Source organism: Fusarium odoratissimum, assembly GCF_000260195.1.
Source record: "Fusarium odoratissimum NRRL 54006 unplaced genomic scaffold supercont1.4, whole genome shotgun sequence".
NCBI lineage: Eukaryota > Fungi > Ascomycota > Sordariomycetes > Hypocreales > Nectriaceae > Fusarium > Fusarium odoratissimum.
In genome coordinates this window covers 1351436-1366744 of record NW_022158690.1, presented here as the reverse complement: position 1 = coordinate 1366744, position 15309 = coordinate 1351436, and the positions used below count along the sequence as shown (strand labels likewise).

The following is a 15309-nucleotide window of genomic DNA, read 5'->3' as shown; positions in this document are numbered from 1 at the left end:
GGTTTCTTTTGACCGAAGCCTCAGGAAAGCTACCCCCGGAGAGCGAGAAAACTTCAGAACTTGATATGAGAAGCTAAAGCAAACCCATCAAAAACCCACTAAGCTTATGCATTTTTATCCAAGGCATTTTATCACTGAGGAAAGAGGCCCTTAGTGTTCTTACCTGTCTAGAGCTGTAATCCCTCTACTGGCCTCTATTAAAGAAGCGTAACAAGGGTAGACTTCTCTCACGATCCGGGTACTATATATCATGAAGCTTCATAAACCAGAACCAAAGAATCTCTAATAGGAATGCATTTTCTCCTATGGTTTCAACAAATGCACAAGCCGTTACCATGATTCTCCTAAGACGGCAAGAACTATACACTTGATTTCATTTCCCAGTCTCGCCAGTATCACAAGTTGTCTGCAACAGCATGGATTCAATTATCCCCTGAAAGCGGAGAAGGTTTCTATTCAAGAATTGAACCGTTATAGCTCAGCACCTTTCTTGTGGATCTTTGGTTCCGGTGTGGGATATTACTGCCTGTAAATTTATGATGGACAAACGACGCCAGGACAGTTGGCCACAAACATTTAACTCACAATTTACGACTATCATAGTGAACAATACATTCAGGGACCCGGTTAGTCAGGACATAGAGCCAATTGAGCCGGGGCGTACGGCTACTCTAGGAGATCGCTGAGCTGGAAGCTTCCTCGGTTGCTGAACAGAACTGGACCCGAGCAAAATTCTGAACAAGAAAAAAAAAAAAGATTGTTCCCCGTATTCCTGGACAGCTCAAACAAACAGACACCAATTGGACGGATAGGCTGAACCAGGGGGTGCAAACCGGGGGAGGCGATGAGGAAGACCCAACCCAAGAGGACCAAGACCAACACAGCGTGGCTCACCTTGATTGACGCACAAAGCTTGCGCACTGTGCCAGGTGTGCAAGGCTTATTTCGGGCGATGCGACCAACAGTCTGTGGAGGGACCGGAAGCTAGTGGATTAGAGAACGAGCTGGGGGCTAGGAAAGGTGGGTGAAAGGATGTCATGATGGAGGGAGGGATGGCGGAGAGATAATATCCAAAGTAATGAGAGACTGACGACATTTGATCGAGATAAGCCAATTGCAGCACATGATGGCAAGGGCGGCAAGAGAAATCATTGGAAGCACAATGGACTGGAAATTGGTTCGAAATGATTTATTTAATGCTGTTTCTCATAAATGCCGTACACATAGAAAACTTTTCTGCCTGCAGGGCAGTGAAGTATCATGGATGCTTCTGGGGGTCAGCTAATCATGTCAGGAGCCTGTAGGTGTAGCCTACAGCCTACAAGCACCAAATCTACCTACTGTATTGTACAGTACCCCATACAGTAAAAAATGACCCCGAAGAGAGAGCTCCCATGTCTTAGAACGGGTCTAGGTCTCGGCGCTCGACAAAAAATCGGGGTGAACCGGCATCTCATCTTGCAGCCGGGCAGCAAGCTCAAACCTGGATTTGTGCCAGAAACTACCCACAATTCAGTTCACTGATTGCCACTGAGTGGCCACTTATCCACCCCCTGAAAAAAGCTCAGAGGCACTCTGGGCACCTGGGGCACACAGACCTGGGCGAGGCTGTGGCCTCAGGCTTCCAACCCGCACTGTTGCCGTGGAGAGTACGGGTTGGCTTGGTTTTGGTTGGCTGGGGTCCCAGCTCCCTTTAGCGCGGGCCCGGAAAGATTCGCTCAAAAGCGCCTTTCATTCAGATCCGCCGCAATTTTTTTCCCTCCCCCCAAATACCTCGCACCCCCCGTCGGCGCAGATTTATTTTCTCTCGACTCCTCCATTCTCTCTCTTTCTTCTTTCATCCTCAATCTCCCCTCAATCCTTTCTTCTTGTTCAAGGGAAAGACCTTCACAACCGCTACCATGTCTGCTGAGCAACCCCAGAAGGTCTTGGGCATGCCGGTAAGTTTCTTCTTCCTTTGATCACAGATCCCCTCGACCGTGAAATGCCGCGGCATCAAAAGACGGCATCTTCATCAATTAACCGCCCGCGAGTCTTGCTACATAATTGATCATCAAATATGGATGTGTCGATTGCAATTCACTCAATGGGCACTGGTTGATGAAGATGTGGTAATTTTTGCTTAGCTGGCATCTCCGCAGGACTTCGACAGTATTCGCAACATGTCAGAGTAAAATGCTAACATGCTTTTAGCCCTTCATGGCCGACTTCTTGAGTATGTACCCACGTCGCTACCGCTTACCAGTATTAATTCATTGGGCATCATGCCCTTTGTCGTGGTTGACGAATAAACGCCTCGTTCATCATACTAACAATTCATAGTGGGTGGTGTTTCCGCCGCCGTCTCGAAGACCGCTGCCGCTCCCATTGAGCGTGTCAAGCTCCTCATCCAGAACCAGGTCAGTTAAACACGATCAAGCATGCTCAGTCCCATCCACTAACCCCCAGCAGGATGAGATGCTTAAGACCGGTCGTCTCGACCGCAAGTACGCCGGTATTGGTGACTGCTTCAAGCGCACCATGGCCGATGAGGGTGTCATGTCCCTCTGGCGAGGAAACACTGCCAACGTTATCCGATACTTCCCTACCCAGGCTCTGAACTTTGCTTTCCGTGACAAGTTCAAGAAGATGTTCGGTTACAAGAAGGACAAGGATGGCTACGCCCTCTGGATGGCTGGTAACCTTGCCTCCGGTGGTGCCGCTGGTGCCACTTCCCTCCTCTTCGTCTACTCTCTGGACTATGCCCGTACCCGCCTTGCCAACGATGCCAAGAACGCTAAGAAGGGTGGTGACCGTCAGTTCAACGGTCTCGTCGATGTCTACAAGAAGACCCTCGCCTCTGATGGTATTGCCGGTCTCTACCGTGGTTTCATGCCCTCCGTTGCTGGTATCGTTGTCTACCGTGGTCTCTACTTCGGAATGTACGACTCTATCAAGCCCGTCGTCCTTGTCGGTAACCTTGCCAACAACTTCCTTGCCTCTTTCGCTCTTGGCTGGATCGTCACCACTGGTGCCGGTATCGCCTCTTACCCTCTTGACACCATTCGACGACGCATGATGATGACCTCTGGTGAGGCCGTCAAGTACAAGAACACCATGGATGCTGCCCGCCAGATCGTCGCCAAGGAGGGTGTTAAGTCTCTCTTCAAGGGTGCTGGTGCCAACATTCTCCGTGGTGTTGCCGGTGCTGGTGTCCTCTCCATCTACGATCAGCTCCAGGTCCTCCTCTTCGGCAAGGCCTTCAAATAAGCGCTTTGTATAACATACCCTGTATAGACGAGTGTGTGGGGATAAGGAATCCGGGGGGATCTTAATCTGCGGGCTTGACATGGTGTCCGCTGGTTGAAACTAAAAGGCGAGATCGAAGTGCAGGTTGAGGGAAGTTGTCACAGATACCCGACGTGGTCCTCTGAAACAGCAGCTCTTTGCGGGTTAGAGTGGCATAGGCACGGCGTCTTTTTCTAATCTTGCTTTGCCTTCCGTTCTAGGCCGCTGTAATTTATACACCAATGCAATTTCCCTTTACTGTCCATACATTGTCCACTGATCCTTGTGATGTCACATCGTCGTTCCTTGCTCTTTTGTTTTCGTCATCATTTGATTTCGTGACACTGAGGGGTTTGTTGTTTTGTTGTCTGAAACTTGACGTTGGATGCTTACTAAGCCACCAGTATTTACCATGTAGGCTCGACGCGGTTACCAAAGTAATTCTTGCGCGGTGCAACAACTTTATGACGTTGGACCCTAAGTGTCCCCTTGAACTTTTAACATGCCTCCAAAGCAATCATCAGGTACAGGCCGTGGCCGACCAAAAGCAACAACCAAGAAAGGCGCCAAGGCATCAGAACCCGAATCCGAACCACAATCGAGTAATCCATTTGAGCTCTCAGATGACGATAACAACCGACACGGGACCTCAACGCGTGAAGCACAAGCTGTAGAAGAGGAGGAACCTGACAAGTTGATCCCGCCAGAGCTGCTCACACGGCTGCTGCACGAATTCTTTGCTAAAGATGCGACGCGGATATCAAGAGATGCAAACGCCGCGGCGGGCAAATACTTTGATGTATTTGTGAGAGAGGCTATTGCGAGAGCGGCTGTCGAGAAGGATGGCGGATTTCTCGAAGTCGAGGACCTGGAGAAGGTATCACCACAGTTGTTGCTGGATCTTTGAGTGGTATCAATCGGTATCTCTTCTACCTTCGGGGTGAACAAGAGTCGAAGTGTTCAATGGGTATGCATCTGGAGAAAAGCACTGGCGACAACCGCGCATGACTGACGCTTTCATACATAGGGCGTATGGTGGCTCTCCGGGCCGGTGACTTCCTATGTTGCACTTTGACGATAATACGGGCACGTGTATCTGAAAAGCATTCGACCGACTCTTTGTTAAACATTAACACTATAGCAGCCGAGACTTTGGTCCTCGAACGCTCATTATCGCAACACGATGTCTCCCACTACGCCTGGTATCCATCTCAAGCTCAAGGAAGTGAGGACGGAGTATCATCCGATAGATGCAATGGCCGCCTGCACTGCAGCCTGGTGTCTTCCGACTGTGTCAGCCCAGATTGTTCATATTGGCGTTGGCGATCGCACCGCCGGTCTTCTGCCACAAATCCGTGAGCTTTCACCAGCTATGTACGAGGATACGGAATCCTTGACTTGGGGCTGTCTGGCAGGTTGCCATATCACGAGACATTGATGTCGTTCCTAGTCAATACACGTCATTATAGTGACCTAGGAATTGTAGAGAAATAGGGGAGATCACTTCTATCTGTAAATACCCGCATAATCGGGATCGGAATCACGAATTTGAGTTCCAAGCGTTTTGTTAATGTGAAAGAAGAATCAAGACGTATTCGCAGAGTCAACTAGATGGAGATGTTGTAATGCTCATATTTCCAGATTGTAACAGGTTATATTTGCAATGACTCCTGAAACCTCATGCTCTTAAAAGGATCATGTAATCCGCGGCCCTAGATCTCCAAGCCGCTCTAATGCCTACAATAGTGGCGAGCTAAACGTGGCGTTGTGCTACTCTTTGTCGTTCCTGTTTGTTGCAGGCAGTCTTGGGTTTTGGTAAATGTTCTCGCACATTATGCAAGTCGGCTTCTCGTCTGAGAAGTTCCGTTGTGAGTCATAAAATCAAAACTCGTTAAGGACGATTTTTAGCCGCCTGTTGACCAAGCTGAAGTTCATCGAAGATTTCGTCTAAATACAATCGTATTAGGAAATTAATCATAGTAAGTTGGTAAAGCTGGGGTGTTCCAAATGGCAAAACTCCAGCAGCTCGTCCCCCCCCACATAGGTACGTTTAGAATCTGCAACCAACACGAAACGTCGCAGCTGAAACCCGACAAACCAATGCAACGTCAGCGCGGACTCGAATAATGTTATTCTGCATCAAGAGAAAGCCAAGGCTCTCAAGTTTCAAATTACCGTATGGCAGCTTTGCACCCATGTGCCCCTTAGGCCCTTTAAGGACCAATAGTGGCAGCGAAACTATATTCGTCTCAAGATATTACGGATGAGGCACTTCCGAAGCAGACGAACCCCTGGTCGATCTGCTCCGACACGGTTGGGCCTGGAGCCGAGGCCTATAGCCACCGAAAATATCTGACTGTTAGTCTGTTATGATATAGGTCTGGATAGTAGACATGCTAAGCGCCATGGGTTGATTTCTCAGTTGACTTAACCAACAAAATGAATAACCTCATTTTGAACAGAAAGGCTACTAGATCAATGTTGACAATGGAAACCCGAATAAGAGGAAGAAATCATAATCGTTTGTCCGAGTTGCGATAGTCGCTCTTCTGTATTTAGTTCCGAACATTATGTCGTTGAGCTCGATATCTGAACCTGACATATAGCCTGGGTAGTTCCCAAGCCTTACCAGAGCTAGCCAAGACATACCCAGCACTATTTGTTTCATTCCACAACTCTTCCAGCGAAGCCTTGTCGATAGTGTCTCATACTACGCCTGTCCTGTAAGTCTACCGAGGAGCCGAGACGGAAGCCCCAAGATCCATCTTTCGGCGCCGTTGAGAGGCGTGCTTCAGATGTGCTTCGAAACTCGTAATCAGGGTCAAGACCATCATAGGCCAAGCCCTAAGATGGATGTATATATACCAATCCGTCTCGTCTCTTTTGTTTTGTTTCTCCTCATCTCTCCATCTCGTTCCATAATCAACAGTCTGGTCCTGTTCCCATTGGACGCGTTTCCTTTGTCCTTTCAATCTTTCATTAATTCTTCTTGTTACTTTCTTAGACGAGGCTAGTCCTTGAGAGCGCAAGTCGCTTCTTTTCTTTGCTCCCATCTCTGAACATCCCTCCCAGAGTGCCCTTCCTTTGCCTCTACCAAATACCCACAATCCCAAATCTCTAATCATTATGTATTTCTCTCAAATTGCTATCGTTGCCCTTGCGGCTGTTGCTGAAGGTATGTGCCCATGGAGCCACAAAAGAAGAATCAACTAACAGCCTCTTTAGCCGTCGATGTCCAAGTCGTCTCGGTTGGCAGAAACTCGGCAACAAATGCCACTGGCCTCAAGTTCTGGCCTGAAAAGATCACAGCAGAGCCAGGAACCATGGTTCAGTTTCAATTCTGGGCTGGCAACCACACAGTGACACAGTCTACCTTCGACGACCCTTGTGTACCTATTGGCAACGTTATGTCAAATGTCACTGGCATCTACTCTGGCTACCAGCCTGTCGAGGCTAGCATGTCCAAGGGCATGATTCCCACTTACACCATCATGGTCAAGGACAAGAAGCCTATGTGGCTATTCTGCAGCAAGGCAAAACACTGTCAGGGAGGAATGTCGATGGTTATCAACGAAAAGTGAGTCTGCTACGATCTTCTGTCAGGGTTCTTTACTAAACGCCACCCAGCACATCTGCCAATGCTACAAGATCGCTCAACAACTACAAGAGCCTCTGCAGTTCAGCTACAGTCTCCGAAGTCGTTCCTGTTCAAGGTGGTGGCTCCCCGCAAGGCGGAAATGGTGGCAATGGCACCAACACAGGCGGTTCTGGAGGTGGCAGCTCTGGAGGTGACGGCTCCGGAAACGATAGCTCAGACGGCGGCAGCAGCTCCGGCGGCGACAGCTCTGATGGCGGCAGCTCCTCCGGTGACGATAGCTCCGATGACGGTAGCTCCGATGACGGTTCCGAGGATGGCTCTGGCACGCCAACTGGCGTCGCGGCCCCTGGAGCTACTGGCACTCCCACAGCTGGTTCTTCGGGCGATCCTGTGGTCACTGCTGCTGCTGCTGAGCTCAAGGCCCCTATTTCGATGCTGCTCGCAGTCGGTGCCGCTGCTATGTATGTACTATAAGCTGAGAGCATGACGAACTTGTGAATGGATAGACATAATGCTGGGAACAATTAATGGGGATATTTGTACCAATTGCTGGAACGGTTGGGCAGCCTCGGGATAGGCACAGTCATCAACGGTGTTTACGGCCAGGTTCAATGGGAAAGTGTATCAAGGTTGAACGTTTAGATAACAACCAAGAATACCCAAAAACTATTAGAGAGATCATCTTCATTATCCCTTAATTTGAAGTTTTTAACGTGTTCACGGTCATGTATATCATGCCTTTTGAGCTTAGTTGGGTTTGAAAAAGGATGGATATAGGCTAACCAGAAATACAAACATACAACATTCCCAGTCTGAGTAAAGATCAGTCCTTCTTAGGAATCTTTCTTGTCTTTCTGCTTCTCTGAGCCTGGTCGCAAAGCTTCTTGGGCTTCTCGTTCTCCAGCCAGTCGGGTTCCCGATACACATATCCCACCTTGGTGTACTTCTTGCTGTTGGCAAAGAAGTCGACCCAATGCTGGAGCGCGGCATCGGCCTTCTTTTTAGCCTCTTCCCTCTCTTTGATCTTGAGCTCAGCAAGCTCCTCGGGTGTCCAGTGAGAGTCAACTTCAGGATCGTCGAGGGGCAGGAAAGTCTCCTCATAGCCACGGAGGTCGGCGGTCTGGTCCTCAGCAAAGCAGCCGGTCACGAAGCCGCGAGCAGCATCAGTGGCAGCGAAGTAGCTGTATGAGCCCCCTGGGCCGTACATGCGGCGGCCGTTGGAAACATCATAAATCGTACCATTGATGGCAAGAAGAAGAGGTCTATCGGGGTCGGTACCGTCGTGGAGAGAGAGTTCCTCCAAAGTCATATATACAGGCGGTGGCTAACAGAGAATGGTAGTTAGTAATAGTCCAGTGATCATCATAGATTTAACGTACAGGTCCAAGAATCAAGTCCTTGTAGAATCTCTGGGTCATCCAGTTGGGCTTGTTCTTGTGTCCCCACCAGAAACTCTCCCCTCCGCTAATAACATAGCTTAGACCCATTGAGGCCACGATAATGAAGCTGATGACACGAACGACATCGAGGTAAGGGGAGTAGCCATCCCATGGGTCTTCTTCATCGACCTGGGCCGAGGATCTTTTCTTGCCCTTTTTTGTCGGAGTCGAAGGCTGAGAGACTTCAGATTCGGTCTCGTTCTTGGGCTGAGGCTTTCGCTGTCGCAGAGTTGATTCATCGGCCATCTTGACAAGTAACAAATATGATCTTTAACAAGTTTCAAAGAAAATGCAGAGAAAAGAATTGAAAGGAGACAGAAGCAGATTTATAGTAAAGAATGTTACAATAGGGGCGATCTTAATATAAAGTGGCGTGTCCTGTCACCTTGACCTGGCCTCTGCTCGGGGTCGGAAGCTTCAACTTTTTCCCTTTTCCATGGATCAATGGAGTTAACTTGCGACGTTGGACAGCTTTATCGTGATTCTGGCACGCCTTATCAGCCGACTCACTCCACTTCGCGGGGTCAGCATAGTTGAAAGCAGTTGATTGGAGCGTTGAGGTTAGAATATGCTACAGGCACACCACCAGGGGTAAGTTACAAATAAAACGGCCAAATTGCTGGCATGAGGTCACCTGACGTCGTCTTGATCACCACAGCAACAGGTTGCTCATCCAATTGATACACACCAAAGTGGGATGGTAAACAATCGATACTACACCAGCACCACTTTTACTCAACTTTGCCTTATCACAACACACTATTAACCTTCAAGTCAACTGTCGACCCAGCTTAACGGCAGCCACTCGCGACAAAACCCAATCGGTTCAGTTTGATACTTCATATCCGCCTCCGCGTCTGCATCGAAATTATATTCAACAACAATGGAAGAGACAAACAGTCCACCCGGCTCTCCGGGCGGCCCCCTTCAGGCCGTCACTGCGGACCGTGTGAATCAACAAAGAGAGCGGGAGTCCGTGTTCTCTCACCTTCGTGGCGGTTCAAGAGATAATTCCGTTCATGATAAGATCAGCCAGTTCAACAACCTTAGTGTTACTATGCAATCAAAACAGTTAGAACGCAAAACAGCAGATGCTGCTTTGAAGCGCGCCATGCTTGGCCGCGAAGAGGCCGAGACTGAGTTGCGCAGATACAGAGAGGAGAACAAAAATCTACGAAAGGCCATCGATGAGGGTAAAGACCGTGAGCGAAAAGTCGGAGAACGTCTGGAGTCGTTAATGGTACGTATCCTCTGAAGCCAATGTAAACATTGCATGTTGACCATGTCACAGGAGAACTATGGCCGAGCAAAGGAGACCCATGCACACACACAAGCTCTATGGGAAAAGGAGATACGCCGCGCACGAAAAGAGACATTCAAAACACAATCATCAATCGTCAAGCTCCAAGAAGAACTCAAGTCAGCACGCACAAACGCAAAGATGATCGACGAAAACCTCAAACGAGAAAAGGCTAGGAGCAAAGTCCGAGAGCAAGAAGCATTCGAAGCGCGCTATCAGATCGTTGGTGTCCAGGAACAACTAGACCAAGCACTGGAGCGTATCAAGCTCGTCGAGCAGGAACGTGACGCCTACAAGACTGCGGCCAAGAACGAGGAAGTTGCCCGTATCGCTGCCGAAGGTCGTATTCCTCTACCGCCACAAGATGCCGACGATGAGTTTGGTTCTCCTAACAAGGACAAGAGGCGGGTGTCAAGAGATCCTCGAGTATCTCTATCGACAATGGACATCGTCTCCTCGGAAGCTAGTGAGGTTGAGATTGAGGAATTGTCCATTCAATTGCAGTGGGAGCGCCAAAGAGCAGACCGTGCCCATGAGATGATTGAATTCTTACAGGCCGAATGCCATCTCCGTTGCTGTGCTTGCTCTAAGTCAACCCGTCGTGCTAGTGCTGAGGCCCCTCGCCAGAAACGCCGAAGCTCTTTTGGACTAGAGGGACCAAACGACAAGGTCCTGAAACTGGATAATGAGGCAGTAGACGGCGAGAAGCGCGCTACAACTCCTCCCCGTATCGAGGAACCGCAAGCCCGGACTGAGCCCGAGACAGGAGCAGAGCCTGATGTTCAGCCTGAGCCAGTCCAAGAACAGCACCTCCAAGAGCCCCCTCAACGTATCATTAAATCCAGGAAAGAGCCCCGTCGAAGCACCATATTCTGTCCCAAAGAAGGCATTTTCCGGACGGTTTCGGAGCAAGAAGCCGAGATCATTGAGACGCAACGCAAAATCGAAGAGACCGAGGCCGCTGCCAAGGCTCAGCGAGAAAGTCATGCTGAGAGCGAATTTCAGGATGTTGACGAGGTTGTAATTGAAGAGCAAGTTGAGGCTGAAACCACGATCGGTGATGGCACTGAGATGGAGCCCCGTTACTCCGGCGAGTACGATAACTACCGGAGATACGCACGAACCCCTTCAGTCGAACCTCCAGCCTTCGCCATGCTTGCTCAAGAGAGAACATCACTCGCCTCACTTCTCAACGCTCCTCACAGTCACTCGGCACCTGTTCCTTCAGTACCAACCATGCCAGACGTGGCCGAGGATATACTTGTCTCTCCTGACACTCGACCTCACACCACAAATGCCTTCTACACCGTCACCACTACGACAACCGTGCCAGTTCACGACGACAAGGTCAGGAACAGTGCCTCCTTCAACGAACGTCTTCGCACACCATCCCACAACAGCACAGGCACCACCTTTGACATGTCAAATCCTGCTCTCACCCCTACCATGACACGCGAGCAGGCTCTCGCCAAGATCCGTGAACGTCGTGGCCGTGCCCGTTCAATGGCGCAGGGCACAATGACACCTAGCCGTCGAATGGTCGAGGGCGTTGAACGACGAGATATGAGTGCTCCCACAGGCAAGGTTGCTGGCAAAGGGCGATGAATGTTGAACGACCAAATTGTATGAGCCATGACACGACCTGACGAACACCCTACTACTCTTCACATTCACTCCTATTCCCCCCTCCTGAAATTCTCTCTTTTCCGACCCGACCCGACCACACATAAAAAGTTCTCGCTTTTCACCTCTCCTGATGGGCCCCTATCTTTCCGCTCACCCTTTAGCCCATCACTTTTTCTCTTTTCCTGCAGGGCGAAGGGGCGTTATTGTGTTTTCTCTACTTTAAACTGTTGTTGTCAAGTCACTTGGGACTCAAGAACATGGAGCATCATTCAGCGACTTTCCATCTTGTTTCTATGGCCGTTTTAGGGATGGTCTCATGGGTTCTCATGACATGTGTCAGACAAAGTCTTTTGTTGGTTTTGGTCATAATTAATATGCGTTGGCTGGATTGTGTACAAATTACTTGTTCCGTATTTGCAATTCCACTATATCAACTGTGTCAAATACCCCCGTTTCCATATTTTCGTGTGGCATCTCACACTATTGGACGTCTCATAGATGTCTGTTATTATCCCCGAGATGCCAGTTACAGATCTGATTCGTAACATAAAAGCATTTTTCGTTCTCGCTTCACTACGGCTGCAAAGACCAGGTGAAATATACTGAATTAGCTTCCCAGAAAGCTCCTTGACATGTTACGTGACAATTGCGAGCTCATTGCATCAAGCTTGGCTGCAACAAGAATACATTCAACACCCCTGCCGTTTGGTGCGTTCTGAATGCGCAACCTCCATTGCCCTGTCGTGACAACCCACTCCTCATCGCCTGAGTCACCATCTGCTCGCTTTCGCTTCCGGGGATATTCGTTTGTGGAAGATTCGGACGCCGCGGCATTGATGAAATCCTCGAGATAGTCCTTCCCATCTAGAATAATGGCTGATTCGGGCTCGAGGGCTATACGGACAAGATCTTCCTTTAATAGTGCATTTCCGAGGTTTGTCAACTGTCCATGGTTGGTGAGATGTTCAGTTTTGATCGCCTGGGAAAAGTTTAGCTTTGACGAGACAAGCTCAAACAACTTCGCAACTCGTGCTTTGGTGTCCCTGAAGAACTCCGCCCTAGCATTACTTCCTGAGAAATGAAGCTTTGTTGTTTCGCCACCAATTTCGAGGACCAGCTCAGCAGGCTTCTCGTCCACATAAGGTCGAGCGTATTGCACAAAGCCGGTCAACGGGTCTGTATTGCTAATAAAGACACTAACGCCACTCTTCTGTATGTTCTCAAGGCGAAGGACAATCTCATCACGTCTCGTGGCTTGGTTGTAACTTAGCGAATGCGGGATAAGGCGCTGCTCAAGGCCCTTAAAATGGAAGTAGCGCGCATCGCTGAGGAGATCCTGGCGGTGGGCTTCATCACGTATTCGAATAGGATATCCTCGGAGAAAGTGTAGGAGCTCAGCAAATGTATCAGCGCTGCGCTTCGGAACCGAAGGAGGGAGGATCGAGGGTGGACGTATAAGGCCTTCGCGGTCAAGGCCAGGGAAGAGATCGTCCGGGCGTGAGAAGAAAGCAGCGAAGCCGAGGGAGAAGTAGTTCGGAGAATTTCCTGGGTCGTTGAAGATCTCACGAGGAATCTGAAACTCGCGATGGCCGATGGAGATAAAGATACTCTCCTCGTAGAGCTGAGAGATTAGTTTGGGCACTGCATACCCGAAATGTCAGTTCAGAATTTGGGTCGCAAGATGGAGGCGACCAACAGCTATAGAATTGCGCATCTGAAAACAGACGCACAAAGTGCTCGCCGTCGCGAGGCTGAACATGGTAGCCCTGAAGATGGAGAGAGATGTCGCGAAAGATGACTGGGTCGCGATCAATGTAGAGCGTTCGGATAGCCGAGCTCGACTCGTCGTTTCGTTCCTTTGCCGATTCCAACTGGCAAACGAAGTATTGGGAGAAGTATGAAGGTGCTGCGAGGGGTTAGTCAAGAACTATGAGATAGACAGTTGCACCAGCGCAATGCGACAAGTCAGTTGTCGCAAAGAGAGTCGTGAAGTCAAGACTCACCGTCAGAGGATAACGATGCCCCGGAGAGCTTAAACAATTCGCTGCCGATTTGAATTGGAAATACGCGCCCATGAGGAAGAATAAGCGGGATCCGAGAGACGTTGCGCTCTGACAGTGGCTCAACAGTTAAATTTCCAGCATCAGAGGAAGCGATTGAGGTCATTGTAGCCGTAATTGTATGGCGGTCTTGCTGATCTTTCAAACGTACAGCGATTTCTCGGTGAAATGCGACAGCAAGTCCACAAATGCAATGCCTCTTGGGCCCTGGAAAGTTGAAGTCGCAGCGGACCGTTTTAACGTTGATAAGCTACCGTTAAGGTGTAAATTTATCCGGTGACAGCTCTGAGCTTACACGAGGGTTGCATGAGCTTGCGCCACTAGACATGGATAGTGGCTGACAGATACATTATTAACAACCTTACAAAGTTGCGGCGTCTGGGTTTAAAATCATTGCCATGATGCTTAATTGGTTCCATCTATGTTCTATAAGAGGCTTTTGATGCTTGTAGCACAGTTAACCGTCGTGTAACATCGTACGAATATTCAGCCTTCAATGTCAATCAACTCGTTACGTCCTTGTGCAGACGCTCGGTATCCCGTAGAGATTCTGAAATTATCGGCTCATCAACTCAACTCCGTTTCGGACAACTCCAACGACTGCCCCAGTCTGGATCAACTCACTGCCTCCACCGGCGACTCTATGCTCGATATTGGCGAGACCATCCAGCCAGGTGATCATCACCTCAGGACCAACCTCTAGCTTCACTAACTCCTCGGAGAGCGCTGTGATAATATCCGCCAGCGCAAGACCTCGCGACACCTTGAGAGCGTTGATAGTGTTTAGACAACTTGTGACATCCGATGTCTTAAGCAGCGTCGACACAATCTCTTTGATGGCATCAGGTGGGGGTGCCGCGATGCAGTTATAAATAGTCTCCGTTGTGATATTTTCGCGTTCAATTTCGCTGTCAGGCACTTTGGGTGCATCCTTCGCTCGCAATGGTGTACCTGAGCCTCTGTTAGCGCTTGCTTTGGGAAAGATGAATGCATGCAGACTCACTTGATGCGTGACAGGCCTGTAGAACGTTCAGTGCTCTTCGCATATCACCCTTGCTCAGCTTCACCAAGGCATCAACCGCCTCTCCGCCAATCCTAACATGCTCCTCCTCCACCACCTTGTCAACTAGCACCCTAATATCGCCCTCCTTTAACGGACTGAAGCGGAACCGTGTGCATCGACTCAGAAGCGCTGGGCTAAGCTTGTGGGAATAGTTTGCAATGATACAGAACCGTGTGTTGGTGGTGTACTTCTCCATTATTCGTCGTAGAGCCATCTGGGCTGTGCTCGTCATAGCATCAGCCTCATCCAGAACAATGAGCTTAAATCCAGCCATCGAGTTGCCTGAGCGGGCAGATGCACCACCCATGGAGAAGATCTGTTTGGTACTGGCAAATGTCTTGATCTGCTCTCGCACTACATCGATACCACGGTCATCTGAGGCATTGAGTTCGAGAACCATTTGCCGCATGTTCGCAGCTCCATAGATACGACGAGCAAGGGCCAGAATTGTCGACGTCTTTCCAGTACCTGGAGGACCGTAGAGGAGTAGATGAGGGAGACGGTTCTGGTCGATGAATTTGTTGATAGTAGCGAGGATATCTTGATGGCCCGAGACGTCGTCGAGGGTATTTGGGCGGTACTTTTCAACCCTGAGCTCCGTTAATCCTGATCTTTGATGACGTTTCTTACAAGCACCTACCAAGGGAGGCTATCCTCAGCCTCAACTGGCAGATTGGCAGCACTTCGCTTGCCTTGCTTGGCTTCGGAGGAAAATATCACATCTTTGCTGACAACGGGGACATCAACGTCCATCTCATCCCCAATATCGGACATATTTGCGCTTTTTTTTTGTTGTTTTCGGTCTTTGCAGTTCCTTTAGTGATGGATCGTTTTCCGGGGTTGCTCGTCCGGTTCAATTCTTGAGCTTGTTGCGCTGTATGGAAGTTTGAATGTTGAGGTCAGTGAGGGACACGCGCTAGGTTACACCTAAACGCGTCTAAGCGTGTCAGTCAATT

At 49.4% G+C, this 15309-nt stretch overlaps 8 protein-coding genes across 9 annotated transcripts; 5 read left to right on the top strand and 3 right to left on the bottom strand.

The window, feature by feature from the left end:
• Nucleotides 1–1901: 1901 nt before the first annotated feature.
• Nucleotides 1902–3249, top strand: FOIG_03635 (ADP,ATP carrier protein; the record flags this gene model as incomplete). Its single annotated transcript, XM_031201601.1, has 4 exons — nucleotides 1902–1940; nucleotides 2194–2215; nucleotides 2323–2399; nucleotides 2452–3249. The coding sequence occupies 4 exons, from the start codon at nucleotides 1902–1904 to the stop codon at nucleotides 3247–3249; spliced, it is 936 nt and encodes a 311-aa protein (XP_031069125.1).
• A 520-nt stretch (nucleotides 3250–3769) lies between these two features.
• FOIG_03634 (uncharacterized protein) lies at nucleotides 3770–4174 on the top strand (the record flags this gene model as incomplete). The annotated part of the gene is made up of 1 exon (XM_031201600.1): nucleotides 3770–4174. The coding sequence occupies one exon, from the start codon at nucleotides 3770–3772 to the stop codon at nucleotides 4172–4174; it is 405 nt and encodes a 134-aa protein (XP_031069124.1).
• Nucleotides 4175–4450: 276 nt separating this feature from the next.
• FOIG_03633 (uncharacterized protein) lies at nucleotides 4451–4705 on the top strand (the record flags this gene model as incomplete). Its single annotated transcript, XM_031201599.1, has 1 exon — nucleotides 4451–4705. One exon carries the CDS (start codon nucleotides 4451–4453, stop codon nucleotides 4703–4705), a length of 255 nt encoding a protein of 84 aa, XP_031069123.1.
• Nucleotides 4706–5737: 1032 nt separating this feature from the next.
• Nucleotides 5738–8807, bottom strand: FOIG_03631 (uncharacterized protein). The gene is made up of 2 exons (XM_031201597.1): nucleotides 8245–8807; nucleotides 5738–8189 (listed from the first exon to the last, which is right to left on the bottom strand). Exons 1-2 carry the CDS (start codon nucleotides 8548–8550, stop codon nucleotides 7689–7691), a joined length of 807 nt encoding a protein of 268 aa, XP_031069121.1. The 5' UTR covers nucleotides 8551–8807; the 3' UTR covers nucleotides 5738–7688.
• FOIG_03632 (uncharacterized protein) lies at nucleotides 5967–7584 on the top strand. The gene is made up of 3 exons (XM_031201598.1): nucleotides 5967–6442; nucleotides 6493–6844; nucleotides 6895–7584. Exons 1-3 carry the CDS (start codon nucleotides 6394–6396, stop codon nucleotides 7337–7339), a joined length of 846 nt encoding a protein of 281 aa, XP_031069122.1. The 5' UTR covers nucleotides 5967–6393; the 3' UTR covers nucleotides 7340–7584.
• Nucleotides 8808–8975: 168 nt separating the features above from the next.
• FOIG_03630 (uncharacterized protein) lies at nucleotides 8976–11842 on the top strand. Its single transcript, XM_031201596.1, has 2 exons — nucleotides 8976–9544; nucleotides 9596–11842. The coding sequence occupies exons 1-2, from the start codon at nucleotides 9188–9190 to the stop codon at nucleotides 11207–11209; spliced, it is 1971 nt and encodes a 656-aa protein (XP_031069120.1). The 5' UTR covers nucleotides 8976–9187; the 3' UTR covers nucleotides 11210–11842.
• On the bottom strand, nucleotides 9606–13556 carry FOIG_03629 (uncharacterized protein). Its single transcript, XM_031201595.1, has 3 exons — nucleotides 13234–13556; nucleotides 12927–13136; nucleotides 9606–12871 (listed from the first exon to the last, which is right to left on the bottom strand). The coding sequence occupies exons 1-3, from the start codon at nucleotides 13394–13396 to the stop codon at nucleotides 11838–11840; spliced, it is 1407 nt and encodes a 468-aa protein (XP_031069119.1). The 5' UTR covers nucleotides 13397–13556; the 3' UTR covers nucleotides 9606–11837.
• Nucleotides 13557–13659: 103 nt separating this feature from the next.
• Nucleotides 13660–15261, bottom strand: FOIG_03628 (replication factor C subunit 3/5). 2 transcript variants are annotated; one of them, XM_031201593.1, is made up of 3 exons: nucleotides 14994–15261; nucleotides 14294–14943; nucleotides 13660–14241 (listed from the first exon to the last, which is right to left on the bottom strand). In XM_031201593.1, exons 1-3 carry the CDS (start codon nucleotides 15125–15127, stop codon nucleotides 13847–13849), a joined length of 1179 nt encoding a protein of 392 aa, XP_031069117.1. In that variant the 5' UTR covers nucleotides 15128–15261; the 3' UTR covers nucleotides 13660–13846. The 2 variants fall into 2 exon arrangements, with proteins under 2 accessions (XP_031069117.1, XP_031069118.1); XM_031201594.1 differs by having other exon boundaries at nucleotides 14294–15261.
• Nucleotides 15262–15309: the final 48 nt, after the last annotated feature.